The sequence below is a fragment of the Amphiura filiformis genome, chromosome 8 (genome assembly GCF_039555335.1).
Source record: "Amphiura filiformis chromosome 8, Afil_fr2py, whole genome shotgun sequence".
Classification (NCBI taxonomy): Eukaryota; Metazoa; Echinodermata; class Ophiuroidea; order Amphilepidida; family Amphiuridae; genus Amphiura; species Amphiura filiformis.
The window spans coordinates 50,514,801-50,531,173 of record NC_092635.1 but is presented as its reverse complement, the minus strand read 5'-3'; the positions used below and the strand labels follow the sequence as shown (position 1 = coordinate 50,531,173).

Below are 16,373 nucleotides of genomic sequence, written 5' to 3'. Positions count from 1 at the left end.
CCCGGAATTTTGAGGTGGTGGGTCTTTGGGAGCTGACGGCGTACCGGTAAAAGGGGGTCTTTCGGAGCTGCGAACCGGGCTGTGAACAAGTAAAATGGGGTCTTTTGGAGCTGCGAAAAGTCCAAATCAAGGGTCTTTCTTGGCTTTTTGGTTGAAAATCGCCTGAAAAAACAAGAAATATGAGGAATGAGCAATTTTGGGGTCTTTTAGAGCTGAAATTATCAAAATCAAGGGTCTTTCGGAGCGTTATTTTGGTCAAATATAGGGGTCTTTCGGAGCTGCGAAACCCAAAAAGGGGGGTCTTTCCGGGGGAGCATACCCGTATGGTCATTTGTGTTGAGTGCCCCCCCCCCGGGAATATGCCTATGACTAAACTCATTTTAAAAAATCGTACATATTATGGCTTTAATATTGACAGCAGTATAACCAGTAATGTAACTTGTTAAACGTGCTTTGGTTTTGGTCGGAACGTTTTTATTAAATTTAAATTTTGGATACTAGTATATAAAAACATTTTATTTGTAAAAACACTCCAACAACATTCAGTTTTTGACATGATGTCAAAATGTTATTGTAAAATTTTGTTGCAAAAACATTTGAAAATAGTTTGTTTTACAGTCAGTTTTCAAATAATTTTGTTGAATGATATTATTATTAAAACGTTTTTACCATTTATACACCGATATAATTAAAACTCGACATTAGTATGTTTTCTGTAAAGCGTGCTGTGTTTGCTGAAAACAAAAGACAGCAACATTGGAGTTAAATGGCGTAAAGTGTGATTATGATGTTCTTCACTCACTTGCTCATGTTGAAATGAGCGCTTAATTAATAAATGCTGTGATATTATTGACCAAGGGCTGCTTTTTAAACTTCCCAAATATATTTTGTCCTTTCTGTACACTATCTCTGTTTACTTCCTTTATGCATGGTGCATAATGCACATTATTTTAACCGTAACATCATAACCCAGCAAACACAAAAACGTTTTAAAAACGTTTTAAATAAGTTATATTTTGGCTTTTGGTTTAGGTAAAAACGTTTTAATAACATTAAAATGTCGGGTTATATAAAGGTCATGATAACGTTTTAAAACGTTTTGTATGAAAACACACTACAACAATACTTTTAAATGTTTTCAAAAAATGTTATTGTAAACTATTTTTGTAAACATTTTTGCCAAATATTGTGTCAATACTTAAATAACATTATGTCAAAATGTTTGAACCCAGCAAACACAGAAATGTTCTTAAAATGTTTTTTCAAAACCTTTTAATAACATTTAAATGTCGGGTTATATAAAGATCATGAAAACGTTTTTAAAACGTTATTGAAAATATTTTGGGCAAACATTTTTCGCAAAATATTTTTTCAACCCCACAATAACATTATGTTTAGAATGTTTTGTATTAAGTTTTCAAGAATGTTTTTGGAATGTTATTAAAACGTTTTTATACCCTTTATATAACACGATATTTAAACGTTTTCTGTAAAACATTTTTGTTTGCTGCGCAGTAGATTATCAAAAATGTTTTTAAGGTTATGAAAACGTTTTATACTCTTAATATACCCTTTATATAACCCGACATTTAAACGTTTTCTGACAACCTTTTATAACCTTTTGCGAATGATGTCGAAAACGTTTTGTGTTTGCTGGGAATTTTATCGAACTACATCCAGGATGTCCCGGGCAGGATGTAAGCCTACCCTTTAGGACTACGTTATATAATCGGTCCGTTTCCGTCCCGTTTTGATTATTTTTTTCATTTTTTCACAAATTCATTTTACTCGAAGCGTTTTGCCATTGGAAGTTTACATTGAGGTCGACAAACTTTTGTTATTTTTCACAAATTCGTTCTTTTAAAACATTATAAAGCTGTTGAAAGTTAATATTGAGGTCGACAAACTTTTGTAATTTTTCAGAAAAATTGGTTACAAGTCATTGAGAGTTTACAGGTCGGCAAACTTTTGTCACGCGAGGGTACCTGACTAGACGCTTGAAATTTAATCGAGGTCTTCAAACTTTTTACTGAGAAGTAGCGTACGTGTTGTGGAAAGGGGCATGCAGTGAGCACACCCCTTTTCTTTGCTCGTTTTGAGACATTTTCGGCGCTTTTTGAGATATTTTATGCATGATAATCAGTTGATTGCAATCGGTGAAAGTTTAACATAGGGCCTAATTAGGCATAGGTCTATGTATGCTCCAATCTCGTTTTAGGAGCCCGTAAACAGCCCCGCTGTTTTTGACATGCTCTCAAGACTCGGTGCAAACCTGTTTCTGCCCACTTTTTAATTCGCGGACCTATTTTCTCGATCATTATAAAAAAATATTACTTTTTTGGCGATTAAATTCATGCATTAGGCTTTACACTTTCATTTAGGCCTAAGCTATCGCTCGATCCGGGACTTCGCTACTCTCTCTAATTCGCTGCTAGGCATAGTAGTCCAACGTGCAGCTCATGGTTACGATTTAGGCCTACAAAACATTTTCTTGTATTTTACTGGAACTCAGTATATAGGGTTGCACAAATGGCGTATTGATTTAGTGGTGTGCTCTCTACATGAATACCTGAATCAGATTAATATGATTTTCCAATAGACGTAGGCCTACAATGGGCTTGGTTAAAATATTTGATTTTGTTTCCGTAATTAGTTCTTTCATCAAATGTGTAATTTATTCCATCTCTTTGTCAACATCCTATTGATCCCTCTGGTTTTTTGGGTTTTTTTTGCTATATCTGATAAATTATATCTGCTCACTTTTTTAACTCAAATATGTCTGGTTCGCAAAAAAAAAAAAAAAAAAGAAAAGAAACAAAAGAGAAGCAACATAGGAATTTAAAAAAAAACGGAAACAAAAGAACTGGAACAAGTTGTGAAAAGTGAAAATTATAGAGAAGAAAAACTGAAAAAAAAACCACATAGGCCTACTACTTCAATTAAGATTAACTGCAGAATGCAATGCATTACAACTTTTTTCACTTGTTGGAATCGGTTTTTTTTTTGCAAAGGCCAGAGTTTGCCACGGTCATTTTGAAAATTCGCTCACGCACATTCAAATGCTGTGCTTTTTGCTTATCATGTTTGTCGGGGTCGCAGACCCTTGTGTGCAGAAAGAAGATATTGCATGAAAACAAATTACCCAATTTATTGCTTAGTTTTTAAGCAATAACTGTTTTCCAATTGTAAAGATAAATTTTATACGCAGTGTACATGTATTTCAGGTATATATTAAAGCCATAATGTACGATCTTATAATATGAAATTGGTTAATTTTTTTCAAACCTGATTTTTTTGCATATTTGTAATGTTTACACATGTTCCAACTTGCACTTAAATGGATCCGGCCCAATTTGTTGTCTTTGTAGGTCAACAGAGCAAAGTTCGACATATTATCATAATTTAACAATTATGATAATAATATGTCCTCCCATAGAACTGCATGTTAAACGGTCAAAATAACCAGTGGGGTTTCTTTCACTTTACCTTGTTATTTAAACTTAAAATGGACAGCAACCTATACTGGCAATTATTACTAATATTATTTCAACATTTTGAATAAAATATAACAAAATTAAAATTTGACGGAAATCGTATATTAAGGCTTTAATAAATGTCAAAGCAGTAAAAACTGAATTGTGACGCAATTTACAAACATCAAAAATGTACACATTCAGCGACATTAATTAATACATCACAAATATATATCTATGTACAATTTCAAAGTAATATATTACTACATCAAAAACATGATCAAAGAAAACAAAATGACAAAAACACAATTTAAATCAAATTTATAAAGAAGTCAACGAGATAACATTAGTGCACTGGTAGGGAAGCTCAATTGCACAAAAACATTTTATATTAAAGGAAGGTGACCTGATATATTTGGAAAATTTAATTCTTTAAAACTTACGTATAACATAAAATGTCATCCCTTTCAAGCACTCATGCAAATGTTTTTTTGTAAATGTGACTAATTCCTAATGGAATTACCGACATTTATACAGCGTGATATTGGTAGTCTACAGTGTTTTTATTAATGATAATCATCATGATCATGTAATATACTGATTTTAAGTGAAAGGCCCTATTTTTCTCATAAACATATTCCAATTAGAAGTTGCAACTCGGTGTATTTCCGAAGAAGACTAATTCGGCAGTTTTTTGATGATTTCTTCGGAAATTACGCCAAATTTCAATATGTTTATAAGAAAAATATGAGCTTTCATCTGATAACAAAAGCAGCATTTTGATGAGGTAAAGTGGGGGACAGAGGATGATTTAAGGAAGCCCCATCATGCACTGTAAAAGTGTTATCACTAGAGTTTCAACTGCCACTTTACTTTTCAAATCCCATTCTGAACTCTGTGCAAAAGATGTTGTTTTAGAATTGCCCGTGTGTCATTATTACTTGGTCGATTTCAGATTTAAAGTGATGTATGCATGAAGGATAATTCACACCTTCTGTAGATAACATAAAATGTGAAATCGACCAACTTTTTGAAGGTGTTTTTATTGTAAATATATCTGTCCAAATTCAAATTTAACCATGCACGTGTGTATGCAGTGGGCGGGCAGTGGTGTCATGTTCACTCACACAGCTGTGCTAACCGCAAGACTTGCTGGGAAGTGCTTAAATCATCCTCTGAGTGGGGGATGAGATTGTCAATCAGATTACCCACCTTTAATTGGAAAGATATATTGCACATTGTTTTGGGTGAATGAATTTTATTGAACATACAAGCTAAAAGGAACTTTATTAAGAGTTAAAAAAGGCACTGATGAAAATCATACAAGCAGCTATAGCACATAAAAATGGAGTGATTTAAGAAGTATTGGAGGGTAGCTCATTTAAAAGACAGGTACGATCGCCAGTGGACTGTTCTTGAATTGGTCAGTTTTGAACCCGGTATGGTTTGAATTGTGCTCGTTTCCGGAGTTGCATACTTGACCTATAACTCAAGCTTGAACAGCTTTCTGTTGGCCTTACTGTACATTGTATTTACCCACTTCAAATCCTTATCAATGATAACTCCAAGTAGTTTGACCTTATCAAAACACAAGATTCTGACTAGAAAATAGAGACCTCCACGTTATGAGCAGGTTTTCTACCAAAATAGACTTGCATGACCTGGCATTTTGTAGGATTGAGCATCATCTGATTATCAACAGTCCATTGGTGCAACGAGTCCAAGCTTTTCTGGATCTTACTAGGTTTCCCATACCATTAGCCCCTACTTTCACCCATGGTCAGGTGGTCGACATATTTCCCACGTGGATATCCAATTTCTTGTTATTCTCTTGAGCACTGTTGATGATAGTACTTAGAAATATTATTGGGGCCAAGATTGTACCCTGTGGAACCCCTCCCGATAAAGTTTGCCATTCAGACAGACTATTTTTATACTTGACTCTTTGTTGCCTGCCAGAAATGAAGTCAGCCGCTCACTGCACAATAGATGGTGACACACCCATGCAGCTCAGGAGATCTGAAACAGTGCCGTGGTCGATGACATCAAAGGCTTTTGAGAAATCTGTTAGTACCAACGCACTGATTGCACCAGATTTCTCAGCCTCCGAGACCAATGGTGGTAAACATCAAGCAGTGGGTAGTCGACATACCTTTCTGGTTGCCATATTGCCTCTCACCAACTTAAGATTTAATAGAATCAACAACAAATTTGGAAACGTTGCCTTATTAATAAAAATTTATTTTGTTTATTTCTTCGCAGATATTCAAAGTTGTTGGCTAAATATCCACTGCCTGTATTCATTGTGCTAATTGCAGTAACTGGTGCCTGTGGGGCAACGGCATTCTTCGCGTATGACAGGCCTGCCTTTGATGACCCGACCAGGGTATGTTGGGGTTTGGGTGTGCAAGTGTTAGTATTTATAATATTGCGCAGGGGTAGTTCATTGGTAGATCACCAGCGCGGTCATCTTCGGAGTCTAATTTCACCTTCTTAGTTCTTCTACACACTCGCTATGAAATTATCAATGCAATTTTTGCCAAAGCTCACGACCATTCGCAAGATGCTGCGAAATACCAAATCGCAACAGTTTAAAATAGTTGCTAACCTTAAGTCAATTGTGCTTAAAGTTACGGCCCCTCAAAGTAGTGAACGTGCTATACACGTGGTGCAGAGGGTTTCGATCGAACTCTCTAAAATTTGCAACATCAGATAAAAGGTTAAGGTTCACTTTTGCTGAAAATGAAATAAGGTTCAATATGTCTAATATGAAACAAGGCTAGCTGGGGTTAGGGTTAGGGCTCGGTTTTAAGATTGTGGTTGGGGCCAGAGTTAGGGTTAGATTATACATATAGCGAACTTTGTTTTATATTCGACACAGCGAACCTTATTTTGACATTTTCACCCTGCAACCAGATAATTTTTGCTGAATATGAAATAAGTTTCGCTATGTAGAAATATAAGGCTAGCTAAGGTTAAGGTTAGGGCTAGGTGTAGGGTTATGGTTGGGGTTAAGAGTTACGGCTAGAGAAGAGGGTTAGATTATACATAGCAAACCTTATTTTCGATACCTATTTTACATTCACCATATCGGGAAGGGAAGAAAAAGGGAAGATGAGAGGAGAAAGAGGACAAAGTGGGGAAACTGTAATTCGGGCAAATGAGAATCTCGGTATGAAAAGAGTAACCATAAGCCAATATTATTTGATTAATTATTCTTTGTCTGTTTCAGGGTTTTGAAGCACGTGGGGTTGAGATAATCAACAGAATGATTACTGGTCGCCATCTACCAACTGATTATCGACTTAGCTTTAATCCTTCATTCCCGAGTTTCCTTGGTGACATCAAAGACCTGCTTCCACATGTTCCAAGTGATTATGAGCAATCAGAATCATCAGTTTCGGGTTACGACTCATATCCACAAGGAACGCAAGACACAGACACCGGTGTAACATTAGGAAGATCCGAACCACTGCGAACTACAAGACAGCCTGATATCATGCCCTATCGCAAATTCTGCCTATTTGATGAAACATGTAAGACGTTTTGAAGAACCTTCAACAAATGAAGAGTTTGTTTCCAAAAGGCACTAAATCCAATAGCTGCCTTGTGTCACATTTTTATAGTATATTTTAATATTTTTTAAAAGTTTAAATGACATTTAACAATTGGAATGGATATGTTTGTAACTCTAGCTTATTTTCTAAGTATTTTCAAAATCATTTTGTCCCCTAAAAATTCTCCAATGCAAAGTTTTAAAATGGCTTCCATCGGATTTAACTCCTTTTGGAACAAACATTTTTTTGAAATTTACTTGTTTCTCGTTGAAATCCACTATAAAAACGAAACCCCAACAGACACGCCTCCAGTCAATCACAAAATTGACAACTCCAGAATAACTTCCTATACATTACTAATCCTAGTCCTAAACGCGATCCCATAAACCTAACCTTATATAATCTTAATCGTAGCCCTACTCTTTCATACTATCAACCGGGACTATCGAACGCCAAATTGACCAACACGTTTTCAGCACCGGCACCGCCATGTCACTAGCACCACCACCGTCGCCGCCACCATCACTACATTGATGATTTCTTTTATGTAGTAAAGCCTTTGTCTTAGCTATTACAATATTTTTGCAAGATGAACATGATTATAGTTCTAAATTTCAATCATTAAAATTAAACAGTGATTAGATACACTGATATATATAATTTATCTCTAATCATGTTATCTTTTCTGATTCTCTTTGCAGATGTTAACATCAATCGAATGGTCTTCATCCCAGTCAAGGGTAACACCCTCTTCACCGTGCAAGGAATGCAATCAATGTGCACTCTTCAAAAGAAAATGCTCCGCACTTTTGCTACGTCTGAAGATCGTTGGTACCTCAATACGACATACAACGAAGATTATAATTGTGAAAATACCTGGTCGATTCTTAATGCAGTAACGCTCATCAACAATAAGACCTCTTGCGATGAAATCACTGAGGACGATATTCTCAATTTTGCGCATCTCCTACAGGACTGCGTTTCGTTTTACGAACAAGGATTATTGACCTGTGACAAGACGAAGTCAGATTGCAGCCAAGTCGAAGTGCCTGATAAATGCCTTTCAAACGATCTAGTAGGAAATGTTTTTCATTACCTGACGCCTAAAAGCTTCGTGAATGAAGTGAAGGACAATACATTCAAACTTAAATCAACAATGCTGTTCTTGTACCTGCATTGGTCTCAGAAATGGGACTTTTATATGGACGTGTTTGAAAAGAATACAGTTACTGATGGGGTGACGGAAGTTGCTGCTATGCAATTTTTTGTGAAATTTGACTTGTTTAGGGTATATTTAGAATCAGACGCACTATTCGTTGGTCTTGGTACAGCTTTAGCAATTTTGATTATAATTTGGTATACAGGATCTTTATTCGTAACAGTTATGACCATTCTAAACATGGGAATGTCCCTCATCGTTTCCTACTTTGTTTATAAGGTAATCTTTCAGCTACCTTTCTTTCCTTTTGTCAACATCCTCGCTATTATTCTTCTTATTGGAATCGGGGCAGATGATACCTTTGTCTTCATGGACATATGGAAAAAAGCTAAAGCTGAGCTTCATGGCAAAGACAGAACTGTAGTGCTTCAAGAGACTATTCGTCATGCTGCAGTGACAATGTTTGTGACAAGCTTCACAACCGGGGCAGCTCTTTACGCTAACATGATAAGTTCAATCATCGCTATCAAATGTTTCGCAGTATTTGCAGGAACGGCGATTATGGCGAATTTTGCCTTTACCATTACGTGGCTACCAGTAGTCGTAGTCATGGATGATTGGTGCAACGAGCATTGGTTTGGATGGTGGAAGATGTGTCTGAAGCAAATTAAGAGCAGTTGGAGACCGCTATCCAAAGTATCCGACAAATTTGCCACAAAGTACGTTCCTTTGTTTGTTTTCAAACTACGTTACCTCTGGATTGTTTTATTTGCATTACTCGGTGCCGGAGGCGCATATTTAATATTCGTATCACCCGGATTAGAGTTACCAACTCAAACCGATTTTCCAGTATTCAACTCGGATCATCCCATGGAACAATATGACCAAGTGTACAAGAAGGAATACGATTTTGAACAAGATAAGGTTGATATGTTACCTTATATTGTTGCATTTGGTGCCATACCTGTTGACGACCGCGGAACGTGGGATCCAAATCAAAAATCAACTAAGAATGTAACTTTAGACAAGACCTTCGATATAAGTGATCCCAAATCACAGCAATGGCTGTTGGACTTTTGCAGTGAAGTGAGAAAACAGCCATTCGTAAATAAGAATCATGATGTATTTTGTTTCATTGAAGTGGTAAAATATCATATGGAACGACCATGCTCTGAAAACTTATATAGTATTGTACCTGATATGTGTTGCAATCAAAGCGCATTTCCTTACCCGAAATCGCAGTTCAAGATATGCGCTCCTATTGTGTGTGCCGAATTCATGGGTTGCGCAGGTACAAGTGGAGACCCTTTTAATATACCTTATGGTCCGCTCTATTCTGGAGAGAATAACACTATTGCCGCCTTTTCAATTTTAGCAACAAGTACATACAAAGATGGACCGGACTATAATGACATGCACGAATTCTGGACTACAGCTGACACGTGGACTTCGTCCCAAGTACAGAAGGCTCCGCCAGGTATGAAAAGTGGGTGGTTTATAACATTTGGATGGTACCAAGTTCAATTCTACGCACTACAGAGTGGGTTAGCAACAGGAGCGGCAGAATCTATGGGAATTTCGCTGGCAATAGCGGCAGTGGTGTTGTTTTTAACAACTCGCAATTTTCTCATCTCTCTATATGCTATAATCTCTGTATCAGGAACCGTCTTCGTTACTATTGGATCGCTTGTTCTTCTAGGATGGCAACTCAACATCACTGAATGTGTTATCTTATCTATTGCAGTAGGGTTATCGGTAGATTTTACAATTCACTACGGGGTAGCGTATCGTATCGCGCCAGTAACAGACAGAAAAGGAAGAAGTGAATTTGCCTTAAAAACTCTTGGTTCTGCTATAATGGTGGCAGCACTATCGACCTTCTCTGCCGGTGCTATGATGATGCCGGCGCAAGTTTTGAGCTACTCACAACTTGGTATTTTCATGATGTTAGTTATGTCTACCAGCTGGGTTTATGCTAATTTGTTTTTCTTACCGCTTTGTAGGACAATGGGACCATCACGAAATATTGCGCAGATACCAATGCCGAAGTGTAACAGTTGCACTAGAGGGACGGACACAGTGGTTGCTTCTATAGATAATGATTATGTACATGGCAATAACTGTCCTGGGGATGCAATATATACACCAGATTCAGAAAATCTGTTAGAAAATGTTGAAATGGACACACCCGGTACACTGCAATTCAACTCATTGGTTGTAGCCTTTTAATAATTAGTGTGTGACTCACTATTGTGTGTTTATTCTGTTTCAAATCTGTATAACGCTGTTCTTCAAGACTGCCTTCATCGTTAGAGACGTATTTTATTGAATCATAATGTCGAATATATCGTTCAATATGTGAAGGGTTTCTTTAAGATCTCTGACCATGTAAAATAGGCTTAGAGGAGTTTTCACAGACGTTTCATAGTTTGCTCTCATGAGCATGTCACTGGAAGAAGATAAGGAGACAGGGACAATACGCTGCGCTGGGGCAAGCCAGAGTTCGGTAATGTTTCACAAACTAATAGCTATATAGTTCAGCCCCGGGAGTACCGCTGTAATAGTACGAATAGCTCGTAGGCTTACTCCGTAAAAATGTGAAAAAATAGCAATACTGCAGGCTTAGCTCAATTTAAATAATCGATGTGGTGGTAGGCAGCTGCAGTCAGTCATATGGTTTACCACAGTCGGTGTATATAAAGTATATCATGCTTTTAATAATCCATACATTGCAGCCATCAAATGTCCCGCGCATTGAAATCGCAATGCTCCTTCGCCTATCATTGGTCCCGCGCAAATGCGGCTCCACCAATAGAGGGCCAAACACAGACAATGTTCGGCATAAATCATGTACGATATGGGCTACTAGTTCGACCGCCGAGTTCATCCTAACCATGCTAACTGGGAGTAAAGTTACAATTCTATATATAATCAATTTTTAGAAAACAAGGGCCAAACCGCCTTATTTTCTATATATGTTTTTTTAAACAATATTAACAGTCACTAATGTCACAGACTTGGCACGAAAAGTTTATGTGCAATAATGCAGTTTTTACTTGTTTAAGAAATGCATAATGTTATCCCTTTTTTCTAAAAATGTATGGAATTTTGAACTTTTATTCCGAGGTCGATATATTTAAAGGATGGAGTTGTTTCATCTGACAAAACATAACGTTTTAATGCCAAAAAATGCTCCGTATTTCTTTGAATCTGGCGTACTTTCACAGTAATGTCAATGATACTATATACACCAGGCACAAAAAGAAACTCGTCAGTTATAGTCATCCTCGCTGTTCAACAACCTTATAATTTTGGATTATTCTAAAATATACATTTTGTTAATTAGACTTTGCTTTTTCATTTGACACCCTGTTCGTGAAAATCGAATACGAATTGACCAAGATATACGCCTCCAAAGCCTCAAACCCCAATATCAAAAGTTGCAATTTCAACGATTTTCAATGAGAACGCATCGTTGTATTGCCCACAAGCACCACGGGCGAATCAATAAAGCACACAATGTAACAGGCCGCACAATTGAATCGTTAAAATTGCAACTTTTCATTTTGGGGTTTGGAGGCGCATATCTTGGTCAAAGTGCTCCATTTTTACGAACAGGGTGTCAAATGAGAAAGCAAAGTCCAATTAACAAAATGTATATTTCAGAATAATCCAAAATTATCAGGTTGTTGAACAGCAAGGATGACTAGAACTGACGAGTTTCTTTTTGTGCCTGGTGTAGATAATACTCAGTTTATGCAAATTCTTTTCAGGGCCGGTTTACTGTGTAAAAATCCTTCTTTAAATCGGATGCATATTTTCTAAATCAAATATGCTCAAAAATGTTGTTAAAACGTTTTAAACATTTTTTTGTTTTTCTTTGTTGGCTTTTGGTCATAATTTTTATTTATTTATTTATTTATTATTACATTTCATCATTGGCCGAGTAAAAAAAATACATGTTTCTCGTCCGCGCCCTCCTCATTTTTTGAAGATTTTTCAAATTTGTTTTTATTTGGTAAAGTTTCAGTTATAACTTGATGAAAAAAATGTTTCAGAAGTTTAAACTTATTTTACAGCTTTGTAAATGCATAATACATCATTTAAGAAGAGTTTTGTAATCACTGGAGGGGTCTACCTCTCAAAACAATAAAATAAAAAGGGCCTCCTCCTTTTTCTTAGATATCAATCTGTATGTCGAATACCCAAAATATGGTGCCAAATACAGGTATTTAGCGTCGTTTTCCAATAAAAAATAGAAAATAAAAAGCCCCTCATCCTCCTAATTTTTAAAAACCCGGACGAGAAACATGTTTTTATTTTTACTTGGCCTAAATGGATATAAGGATAAACAAAAGATAGCACAATTAGCCTATGGCCTGTTCAATATTTATGCCAGGAGGAAAGTTTTGACCAAAAAAAAAATAAAAAAATAAAATTGTTAGTTCGCTCAAAATTTTCATATTTCCTCCTTGTTACTACCTTTTTCTCCATTTACACCCCTCATGGTTCAAGTAAAAAAAATTTGATTCCCCGCAAGACCCCCCCATTCTGACTCCCCCACTCCCGGCATAAATATTGAACAGGCCCTTACAGTCCAGCGAAAGGAAAGGGTAAACAGGGGAACAGCATGGCACCTGTTAACCCAGCAACAAACTATACAGAACACGTTTTATTGTTGGGTTATATATAACGGTAAAACCGTTTTAATAAGGTTCCAAACACATTTTTAAAAACGTAATGATGCAAAACACTCTTGTTTTTTCCCGCCATGCGGGTATAGGGCCTAATACTGAATTGACACTCAATTTAGGTGTAATTTATCTTGGGTCGAATCTCTATCATGGAAAGTTTGCTATATCTTTATAAATATAATGATCAGCTATGTTCGATTGTTCTAGATTTGGGTTTTAGCGTTTTATATTTGAAAGAACTAATGTGTAATTGCAATATTTTGAAACAACAAACCAAAACTGGGTGCTATGACGTACGAGATTGGGCTACAAGTGTGCATTATACCAATAGCAATAGGGAATTGCTTCATTTTGCATATGCATGAGTTTCTTGTGCAATTGTGATAACTTTCAAAATGGGGTTATTTTCAGAAAAAAGGATGAGGTTGTTCAAGAGTTTAGGTAGATATGAAATGTGCTGAATAAGTTTTTTGTTCATGGATGAAATTTGCTGTAATCAACGAAATCTGGCGAATGGCTCATTTTCAGTCCAGATTGACACCCAACATATTCAAATTGGTTAAATTTTGACCAAAATAGGATATTTTCTTTTGAATTAATACTTGTCCAATTGTTTTCCACCCATCCCATTATGTTTCAATGAAATTCCTAGTAGGCAAAGTTCTCTAAATCAGTATCCATCCATGGTATCTGAGTTTCATCCTATTATACTCAAAAACGGATTTTATAATAAGAATTAAAGTTGTTTACGTGCATATAGGCTCCTTCACAGCCGGTTTCTGTCGTGTATGTTTGCGACTGAGCCACGTGCAGACTGGGTTGCCAGGGACTACCAGGACAAAGTATCCATTTTTGACTATAACCATATATTTTTAGTATCTATGCTATAACAATGTAAATATGACCAGAAGGTCTGCATTTGGCCTCTTATACTGATAATATGGCTATAATTGGAAATCTGAAATAAACACTTATTTTGTAAACAGATAATGCTCTGTGGTTATTTATGGATGGAAACTTAGGAAATTGCTATTAATTGTTTTTTCAACGATAGAAATCCGTTCTCAAATAAGGTTTTTAGGAACCATTTGACATTAAACATTTTGAACAATCATTGCTCTATGAAAAAGGATACAACTGCACTCCTGCTGATCCAGGCTACTGATAAGCTGCAACAAGTGTGACCACTAATTCAACAATAATAATAAGCATTAATCTGAGTGACCATTCCCTGATCTGACCAAACAAGGAAACAAGCTGGGTATAAACAGTGCAGGTGCCACTACTACCATCAATAATTGATGTTGGGATCCTAGCATCTTTTTATGACATATTTCAGTAGATATCCACGAAAAAAGCTTATTCTCAAAATTTCAGTTGCTTCCGATCGTGCGTTTGCGAGTTATGCATGATTATGTATATTGCACTGCTCCATAGACAATGTGTTGTAATTCGTTCTGGTGCACCAGAACGAAATTCAAATTTCACGATATCTTTGCTAAACGAATTAATCTGCAAGAAATATTTTGTACATAAACATTATGTAGCAAGAGGTTTCCAGTGATATAAAAATCTCAACTTTTTTTGAGAAAAGTGGGGAGATGATGCTGTGGATCACGAAATGCCCTTTTAAATAAAATACCATGCTTTTAATGGATTTTAACTGTAATTTACTAAATATTGGCAAATGGTAAAACACAGAAAAGGTAAAAGGACAGATTGTTATGGGGGTTATGGACATGATGAGTTAGTAAGCGGAAAATGTTGAATGTCAGGTCAAGGTCATCCAAGGTGAATTGAGTATAGATTGTCAGATTGTGGAAACCATCAAGGTCATATCAAGGTTAAAGTTACTGATAATAGATAGTTGGATTGTCATGAAACTTGGTTGATATGAAATCCCTTAAGCAGCAAACATTCTTAAAGGTTGTCTGAATATAGATTGTTGTATTGTTGTAAAACTCAGAGGATGTGATTTCAATTAAAGCCATTTGTTCAGGTATGAATTAAAATATGTAGACCTATTTAGCACACATTTTTAAATTCTGCTTTCAGCATGAAAATTTTGAGTATTTCCTAGTATGTCATTGGTGGTATTTACCTATAAATGCCAATATTTCGCACCCGGTTAGTTGTACCAAACATTCAAATTTACTAGCATTCAAAGTACTTGCAATGTAAAATTATGAAACATGATCTGCATCCCGTGGTGTTGTCTTTTTAAAGACATTTCTTGTTAAGAGCTGACACTGAAATATTTTGCAAAAATGTTTGCCAAAAATATTTTAAAATAACTATTATTAAAATGTTGCTGTGGTTCTTGAAACAAATTCAGCAGGATCATTCATAGTTCATTAAAGTAGAAAAGGTTCTTTTGTCACTCAGAAATATTTCAATTCAGGAAACTTGATCACACTGTTGGGGTGTTTCTAGATGTTTGATGAAAATATGAAACAGCAACACTGTGTGGTGTTGGTGACGTTTCCGAATCCGAACTTCCCGGCTGCCGTTTATTGATGAGCTGTTAACAGATCTTGTCCCCGGGATCTTGTCTATTTTGTAAGCCCTCTCATCTTTGTTCATGGTGCTCTGCCCAATGAAATATTTATGAGTGAGTACCAGATTCGGAGGGGGGGGGGGTCCCAAATATACTTACATTTTTGGAAAGAAAACGGGGGGGGAATCATAAAATTTTGATGACCAAAATGTAAGGAGTACTTTTTGTAAATTTGGAACCCCTCCTTCCAAAGAAAATGATAGCCCCCTACTTGGATCTGAAAAAGAACCTTTTCTATTTTAATGTTGTTGTAGTGTTTTTCATGTAAAAGACGTTTTAAAAACGTTTTCATGACCTTTATATCCCAGACTTTATATAACCTGACAATTATTGTTTAAATATTTTAACATGTTTTTTGTGTTTGCTGGGATTACCAATACCATCCATCCCACATGGGGTAGCACCACAAGCCAAAAAGGTGCGTTGGAGGGAGGGAAGGGTAGGAGGGAGGAAAAGGACAAAATAAAATGAGCATCAAATAACTGCATAATTCATATTATTGGGTCAATGATAATTTTCATTGACTTTGTGCTGGGTTGGTCAAATGGACAATCCCACTGTTGCATAGTTAGAAAGAACTTATGCTTTCCAAGTCGTTACCGGTGGCATAGCCATGTAGGGGAAGGGAGACGCTTCCCTATGGCACCTTGCCCTCTTCTTGCCCTCCACACTTTCTAATGCTGAACACCATGATTTTTATATTTTAGTCATTTATTTTGACCATCATCTTGCCCACTTGAAGGTCACCTTGCAGTCCTTGCCCCCCCCCCCCCCTCTGAAAACTTGAATTGTCCTGGCTACGCCACTGGTTGCTGCATGTTGTGTTGGTGTAGGAACAGATACTGAAGGTGAAATCTGTACTTTTTAAGTGTTTATGATCGATCACACAAATCCAGAATACTTATTTCATTTCAATTCGCTGTCGTAGTGCAC

At 36.4% G+C, this 16,373-nt stretch overlaps 1 protein-coding gene across 3 annotated transcripts in view; it reads left to right on the top strand.

Annotated features, from left to right (window-relative positions):
* Positions 1-12,731, top strand: part of LOC140159166 (protein dispatched homolog 1-like) — a 33,911-nt gene extending 21,180 nt beyond the window's left edge. For 2 of the 3 annotated variants that reach the window (XM_072182536.1, XM_072182537.1), the window contains exons 3-5: positions 5,736-5,859; positions 6,706-7,009; positions 7,732-12,731. In XM_072182536.1, coding sequence (XP_072038637.1) covers positions 5,736-5,859; positions 6,706-7,009; positions 7,732-10,418 — 3,115 coding nt within the window. In that variant the 3' untranslated portion in view covers positions 10,419-12,731. Of the gene's footprint in view, positions 1-5,735; positions 5,860-6,705; positions 7,010-7,731 lie in introns of those variants that run through there. The other variant, XM_072182538.1, reaches the window with a different exon arrangement.
* The last annotated feature ends 3,642 nt before the right edge of the window (positions 12,732-16,373 follow it).